Source organism: Colletotrichum chrysophilum (assembly GCF_026319265.1).
Source record: "Colletotrichum chrysophilum strain AFK26 chromosome Unknown scaffold_78, whole genome shotgun sequence".
Taxonomy (NCBI): domain Eukaryota; kingdom Fungi; phylum Ascomycota; class Sordariomycetes; order Glomerellales; family Glomerellaceae; genus Colletotrichum; species Colletotrichum chrysophilum.
Window position 1 is genome coordinate 211,434 of NW_026517365.1, and position 8,159 is coordinate 219,592.

The 8,159-nt window shown below is 54.8% G+C and overlaps 2 protein-coding genes across 2 annotated transcripts; one reads left to right on the forward strand and one right to left on the reverse strand.

Annotated features, from left to right (window-relative positions):
- On the forward strand, nt 1-2,388 carry COL26b_008744 (uncharacterized protein; the record flags this gene model as incomplete). The annotated part of the gene is made up of 3 exons (XM_053181493.1): nt 1-262; nt 541-989; nt 1,168-2,388. The coding sequence occupies 3 exons, from the start codon at nt 1-3 to the stop codon at nt 2,386-2,388; spliced, it is 1,932 nt and encodes a 643-aa protein (XP_053034633.1).
- Nucleotides 2,389-4,693: 2,305 nt separating this feature from the next.
- Nucleotides 4,694-5,809, reverse strand: COL26b_008745 (uncharacterized protein; the record flags this gene model as incomplete). Its single annotated transcript, XM_053181494.1, has 3 exons — nt 4,694-5,269; nt 5,340-5,457; nt 5,514-5,809. The coding sequence occupies 3 exons, from the start codon at nt 5,807-5,809 to the stop codon at nt 4,694-4,696; spliced, it is 990 nt and encodes a 329-aa protein (XP_053034634.1).
- Nucleotides 5,810-8,159: the final 2,350 nt, after the last annotated feature.

Here is an 8,159-nt window from a genome sequence, read left to right on the forward strand (position 1 = left end):
ATGGCTGCCAGCTTCGCGCGCGCAGGCCTCGTTACCGCAGATTCGTCTTCAACCATCGGCAGCATGGTTTCCCAATCACCCGCCGACGGCACCCCGGGCCACTCTGATGCCGGCTCGGGCACCGGCACTCCCAACTCTTCTCCTCCCGCCTCCAGACCTCGCAGCCCTGAGCTGAAGAACGCGACGACGAGCTCTGCCGACCTCGAGCCTCTTCCTCCCATGGACGTCAAGAACATCTGCTTCGTTGGTGCTGGTTTCGTTGGTAAGTAACGCACGGGTGGCAGCTGTCAGCTTCACTCTCCTTTCTTTTGCCCTAACATGACTCTCGTCGACCCTCCATCCTGGCTACGCTATGTCCTTGCACACAAGGACTGCTCTGCATCTACAGCGCATCTCCAGTGGCCGTAGTCATCATCATGAGCTCTGCGAGTCTGAGCCGCGAGCAGCCGCGCCAGCGACTTACACCCGCAGCCGCTTCCACGTCGTCAAATCGACAACTCGTATTCGACTGAGTCAAGATCGAGCTAACCACATTCGCAGGTGGCCCAACTGCTGCTCTGGTAGCTCTCCACAACCCCGACCTGACTGTCAATGTCGTCGACCTCAACTCCGACCGCATTGCTGCGTGGAACTCTCCTCACCTTCCCATACACGAGGCCGGCCTCCCAAAAATTGTTCGCATTGCCCGCGATGGCACCAACGAGACGACCGCCTTCCTCCCCGCCATTGGCAAGTCCCTCAAGCTCGGCTCCCGCAAGCCCAATCTTGTTTTCACCACCGACGTTCAGCGCTGCATTGGTGAGGCCGACATTGTCCTCATTTGCGTCAACACGCCTACCAAGACCTATGGTCTCGGAGCTGGCTACACCGCCGATCTGAGCGCTCTCGAGGGTGCCAGCGAGACCGTGGCCAAGTACGCTAGACCCGGCGCTGTTATTGTCGAGAAGAGCACCGTTCCTACGGGAACTGCCCGCATGATCAAGGAGATTGTAAGTACACCGGTGATGACATGAGCAAGTTGCTTTTCCCACGTGCGACCGTAATGGGCGCCAGTCAGCCCCTTGCGGCACAGCACTCGGATTTCCCCCCACAAGCCGGGTTCTCGGGACAGAGCCGCAAGGGAGCACGATGCAGGAAAGTTTGGGGCAGTGACTAATTCCGGAACAGATGGCCCAATACCAGCCCGATGCCGAATTCGAGATTGTCTCCAACCCCGAGTTCCTTGCCGAGGGAACGGCCGTTCGCGACCTCATGCACCCCGACCGCATGCTCATCGGCAGCTCTACGACTCCTGCTGGCATTCGTGCTGCCAACGCTCTGAAGGGCGTCTACGCTTCCTGGGTCCCCGAGTCCAAGATTCTGACCGTGAACACCTGGTCCAGCGAGCTGACGAAGCTGGTTGCCAACGCCATGCTGGCTCAGCGTATCAGCAGCATCAACAGCATCAGCGCCCTTTGCGAAGAGCTTGGTGCCGATGTCTCGGAGATCAGCCAGGGTATTGGCGCTGACTCTCGCCTGGGCAAGAAGTTCCTCCACGCTGGTGTCGGTTTTGGTGGCTCTTGCTTTGAGAAGGATATCCTCAACTTGACCTACATGGCTCGCACTCTTCACTTGGACACCGTTGCCGACTACTGGATGGGCGTCCTTGATATCAACAAGTACCAGCGTGAGCGCTTCGCTCAGAAGGTCCACCGGGCTCTGAACGGCAACCTCCGCGGCAAGAAGGTCGCCATTCTTGGTTTCGCTTTCAAGGAGAACACCAACGACACCCGCAACAGCATTGCTGTCCACATTATTGCGGAGCTCGCCCACGAGATGCCCAGCGAGATCGCCATCTTCGACCCCGGTTGTGACCCCGTCGAGGTCATGGATGAGGTTCGCCACTCTATCAAGGACCAGCGCGTTCTGGATCGCGTCAAGGTCCGTTCCACGTGGCGCGAGACTGTCCACGGCTCCAGTGCCATGTGCATTCTGACCCCTTGGTACCACTTCCGCTACCCCAAGAAGGCCCAGGCTTCTGCTCGCCGCTCTTCCATGTGGAGCAGCAACGAGGCTTCCAAGGAGGAGGCTGCTACCTTCATCAAGGAGGCGCCCTTGTCTGAGATGGACGTCGTCGAGCTTGAGAAGTTCGTCTCTCGCGGAGCCTCGCACACACCGGTCGACCCCCTCAAGCGCATGAAGCCCGAGAACGCCTGCCCTGAAAACTGCAAGGGCTGCAACTTTGACGCCGCGAGCGAAGACCTCGGCGACCCGATCGACTGGGAGTGGACCGCCTCTGTCATGAAGCGCCCTCGCCTTGTGCTTGACGGACGTAACGTCGTCTCCGGACCCGAGCTTGAGAAGCTGGGCTTCACAGTACAGGGCATCGGCAAGGGACTCGTCATCTGAGCTCTAGCTCGCGTGGAGTCACTGCATACGGATCAAGAGAAGCGGAGTCGGGAGCGACATGGGAGATGCTTTGCATGTTTACAAGCATTCACGGCCGCACGTACATTAAATGAGTACTATGCTGCACAGTAAGGCGTTCAGGAAAGGGCAAAGGGCAATGGGCGGCGTACATTATTATTTCTTCATGTCTAGGGAACCGACTTTTGGATTCCCTAGACCATTCGCTTTCACTTCCCCACGCTGGAGAAACATTTTGGGTCTAGCCACCTTTGTAATTCTGGCCTTTACACAAAAGCTGCCGAGAGGTAGAGCAGGAAAGCTTTCGCTGATACTGGGATAAATATACCCAACTTACACGTTCTAAATACTTTGACCACGGACTTTCAATGGTGATGTAGAATGATTGTGACCACTAACGAATTTGGAGCCATCACCAACCAAAACAAGTAAGATGTGTTTTTTCGTATCCGTCACCGAAAGCTCAGTTAGCAACCAACGATGACCAGCTCGACGAGGATCTCCTGTCGGCAATTCTCTCGCCGAGCCTAAGCAAATCCACTCAGGCCTGCCGCGGGGTGATTGCGCGTCACGCCCCCGTCGCAGACTGTGCGGGCTTTTGACAAACGGACGGTCCCCTGTTGCGGTCGCCAAGGTGTGGTAATTTATCTGAAGTTGGATGAGGGTGGGGACGTTGCCCAACTCTATGAATAAACTCGGGTGTGGCAATTTCGCAACGGTGGTCCGGGGTTCCACTGCGATGGGAGGAGGAGCAATACGCGGGATTTTGGGGGATTGAATTCCTGGAAGAACGTTCTTTTCTTCATCCGAAGGGGACGGATGAGGGGACGGATGATGGCTTTGGGGGCGAATTGGGAGAACCGATGGTGGATTGGGGGAATTGAAGGATGGATGACGATGAACTCTTGGGGTGGTTTGTTTCAATCTGGATGGGTGTATGTGATTGATTAGATTTTTTTTAGTGGTGTAGTGGTAGTAAAACGGCGGCTCATTTCGATTTCAATTTGCGCGGTTGTTACAGACGGAGGCTCCTCGACTCCGGTTAGATGCTCCGACGGGTTCCTATTGGCGGGCATGATTCGATCGCAGGATATTGGGTTGGATTGGGGGCCCATCGTGCCATGTTTGTGGTCCTATTTGGGCCTTTTTTTTTTTTTCGCGTTTTATCTACATTTTCCTCTTATGTTCATCTGGTCGCTACGTCATTAAGCCTGATGTCGCGACTTTTCTTTCTTGTCCCCCCTGGGGTGAGTGCGCCAAGTACATTGGCGGACCGAGAAAGCTTGGCCTGATTTTAGCCCCTGAGCGAAGGTCCTTTAGCTCCGTTCTGGAATTTTTTCCTACGGGGGGAGCCACTGGAAAGGGTTTGTATGTAACGGAAATCCACCGTCTCGAACGACTGTGAGACCCTGAGGGGGACGTTTCTGTTGTAGTGCAGCGAAGGGTGTGCAGATGAGATCGTGATATGCCGAGGTGTGGGTTGTTTGGAGTGAGTGAGGCGGCTCCGCTGGAAGTTGGAGCATGGAACAGGTCTAGATTCCTGTGCGATGGGCGTCTGGAACTTCTCTACAATGGAGAATGGGAGGAAAAGGGGGGTTGGGGTTGGCCGAGTCGGGACCGGGGTTCACTTTGTGGGAGCCTGGCCGGTCGACGGATGGGCGGAAGGCGGCGGTCGGGGCCGTGTGGTCGGGTGAGGCGCCGGATAACACGGAACGGGAGGGGAGGCGTGATGACGAGGCCTTTTGGTGTGGTTAGCGATACCGCACCGGGCTCGGGAGAGGAGTGCCGGATGGGAGGTTTGATGGGCGTGAACGCGTATGCTTATTGCACACATTCCTACTGTTTTTGAGCGCCAAATTTTGCATGATAGGAATTTCATGAGGGTGGAGGAGTGCAAGGCGGGGCGTTTTGGGGGTTGAAACTATCACCAGTCGGCGGCCGCGTGGACTCGTTGGTCTCGATATACGCACACGATGGGGGGACGGCTGGATTCTGCCGTCTGCGACTTCAACATCGTGAACGGCTTTATTTCCTCAGCTTCGGTTTCGAAAATCAAACGCATGTGCGGCCGCGAGCTGCCCGCATCATTCGGATTATGGTGAGCCGAATCTGAGGTAATACCTTCGACTGGCAGCAAGCTTTCAGGCAGCTCTTAGTAGCTCAAAAACACGCTTGATTAAACTTCTACGGCAGTATCATCGGAGAATACTGCTGCGGAATCTCTCACTACGAAACTTCCTTAACCTGGGAGAGTATTTGAGAAGAACCCTTCAAGATTGGATTTCGTTCATCGGAAAGTAGTAATCTTCCCAAACGTGTCCGCCATCCCCCAAATCCCAGCCCTCAACCCGCTCAACTGCACAATCTGCGAGTGATCCACAAACAGATTCACATCAACCCCAAACTCCCTCACATACCAGTTAAACACCGCCGGGTCCGCCGCCTCGAACATGACCTTCTCCATCGGCAGGTCCCGCAGGATCTTCTGGATCACGTCCGTCCGCCAGGACGCGACGTTCTCGGTGATGCCCTCGCTCTCGATCATGATGCGCCCGACGCCCATGTCGATGAAGCGCTTGCCGAGGTCGACGACCTTGGACGGGTTGGACTGGCTGCCCATGCTCTCGAGGCCGGCGGATGAAGTGTCGCCGCCGGCGCCGAACTGGATCCCGATCTCGGGCTTGGGGGTGAGGTTGAAGGACTGCACGCGCTCGACGAGGCGCAGCCAGTCGGACGGCGGGAGGGAGAGGAAGCCGGTGGAGAGCTCGATGACGTCGAAGCCGAGGCGTTTGCAGGTTTCGAGGTAGCGCTCGACGGCGGTTAGGGGGGCGAATTGGGTTAGGACGTGCTCGATCCAACCGCCCTGGGATTTGTTAGGTCAAGTGTTCTTGTTTTGTCTCGCTAGGGTATTTGAGGAGTGAGAGGGTACGCACCGTAGAGACGTAGACGTCATGTTGGTGGGCTAGGTCGATGAGTTCCTTGAGTTTGTCCTCTGGGAATAGGGAGAAGGAGCCGCCGGCGAATTTGAGGCCATCCACATAATGACCCATCCTGGGAGTGAGTGTGAGATACAGAACCTTCTTGAGGTACGTCGGGGGTGCACTCACGTCTCGAGAACATCTTCAAGATATCGCTTGCCCATGACCGAGTAGTAAGGACCTCGGATCTCCGTCACCGACTTTGTGCGGGGCTTGGGGTCCCGCGGGTTGTGCCTGATGAAACCGTAGCCGTTCTCATCTTCAAGCATGACCTTTGGTCGCGGGGTGGCTGTGGAGGCCGCCGGGGTCGATGCCGTGAAAGACCGGGTAAGCGGGGCGGAGGCTGCTGATGCCGTGCGAAGAGCGGATGCGGCCGGTCGGAGAGCCGCTCGGCTGGCTAATCGGGATGCAACGCCGTAGGCCATGATTGAGGTTTGGGGCTATGGGGTATTTCAATCCGCTTGCTTTTAAATTCAAAGATATGGTGTTTTAGCTATGAATAAAGGTTCCTGTTTTTGCCTGTTCAGCCATCTTACAAGTGCTGCCTTAAGTAACTGTCTTCTCGGGGACACGTAGATCTGAGGTCGAGATGACATCACATTCTGGCATTCGATGTGTCACATGAGAACCACATATTCTCGAAGACCGTTCGGTGACCGAGATAATATACGTAAGTGATCGAGGTGATGGTGCGAGCCCGAAGGATTTCTTAACATAAGCTACATCAAGAACCTACCAGTGACCTGATCCATGGCGTCACAAATATGAACCTTCTTTCCGCCAGCTTGCATGGTGTGAATTGCCTCCAGAAGCAATCTCATCTTCTTGATGTAAACACCCCAAGGTTCTGCCTCTCGCAACGTTTTGATGACCCAGTCACGGTATATGGGGTCCGTGGTAGACAAGCCGGCTAAGAACATCGAGGAAGGCAGGATGGACGGCGGCGAGTTGGCTCGCGATGGGTCGTGTTGGATCCTGAGTTGATGCCGGAGGATGTTGGATATTGATTGATTTACGTCAAAGATTGGCATCGGCTACACCACGTGAGAACGGACCCATCCAGAGTAACATAGGAGTTGACTTACGTAGACTTGTGAGAGGTATAAAATGGCTGAGTGCAGAGCCGATGAAATTATATGATAGTTGTACTCGGCTGTGCCAAGAACCTCATTCGTTGAGATATCAGAAGCCTGGGCTCCCGTCGACCGAGGGCTATCACGGTCGCAGCGCTCAAGCTCCCTCCGAATGTTCTCGTAGAGTAACTTGATCTCCGCAGTTCTTACAGGCGCGCTACTGGCAAACTCTGCCTCGAGTTGATCGTGAAGTCTAGCATCAATCTCACCAATTCTGTGGCGGAGAATGTCTGCTCGAAGTAGGCTATAAGACGGAGTAGAGACGACGGAGGTGTTGAAAGCGAAAAGGAACGACAAAGCAGGTATTCTTTCGAGAGCTCTTACAAGCTTACCACGTCCCAATCGAAAGCATGTACCGCGCGCGTCTAGCAGAGCGAGACGAAGGACTATTCGTCGGACGAGACTGTTTGGGTCAGCTGGCGCCCTTTCGCATTCTTTGGTCGATACAATTTCGACAACCTCCGTCATGTGATCGAAGAGAGCGTCGATACTGCCACCCATGACATGAAGCTGTTTGATCCGGATGAAAAGGGCTGAGAGAAGACTTGCAATCTCTTTTGCATGAGTCTCTCTGTATTGACAAAAGGTTTCCTCGGCCAGCTGGTTGAATCTGGAGGCTCCATCGCAATAAGTCGGGTCATTGATTGAGAGGTGGGAGGCCGAGAAAGCCAGTATAGCATAGAGAAGAGGTGGAAATGTGAGCGACTGCGTGAACGCCGAGACGAACAGATTGCTGGACTCTTTCGCGCGGTCGTCTACTTTGGAGTAGCCCTTGATGACCTCTAAGTAATGTTGGATTAAGTGGCGGTTGTCGTCGTTGATGACGTCCGACACCTCGCCATGGCTCTGAACAGAGGGCTCAGCAAGAAGAGCGCCGGGCTTGTCCCCCGCAGACTGCCAAACAGCAGCGGAGTCGACACCCGTGAAATCTGCCAAACCCGCAGAAGCTGGGAAAGGGAAGAAGTCATCGAAGCTCTCGCCTGCAAGATCGAAACCGAAACAATCGGCCTCGAAGCTGAGGTCCAACCCAAGAGTGGTGGAGTGACTGTTCGGAGTGCTAGGAGACTGACGAGATACACGGTCAACATCTCCTGAAGGTTGGTCTCGCGTCATCGTCGATGTCGGTTGTTTGAACACGGGTGTATTGTTCTCGTTGTTCGCTTCCGTCACACCTGGCGAGGGATCAACTGAGGACAGGGGCCCGTTCTCTGCGGTTCGCGATTTCTGCCGACTTTGACCAATCGTCCGCCTTCGTTTTGGTGGCGGATCATAATCCTCGCCAGGCTCTGGTGCCCGCCACTGGCATTGGAATCCCAGCCTTTCGCAATTGGAGCATGTCGAAGGCTTATCTGCTTCTGTATATAATGTTGAACAACCGGCCTTAGTGCAGCGAACCTTGCGTGTCTTGCACGTATAGCATGCTACGCTAATGTCAGCTAACGTCGTGGACTTCTCTTTCAAAGGAACCTACCGGCGTGTGGGCTTTTCCTCACGATGGTCATTGTTGTGTAGTGAAAATGATAAGTCAAAGCACCCACTTTTCGACCACCCCTGCATTTCGACCACCCATAAAATGCCGCCCAGCCACCCCATTAACTACTACACCCAATTTTCAAACTACCACAACATTTTCAATCCTTCA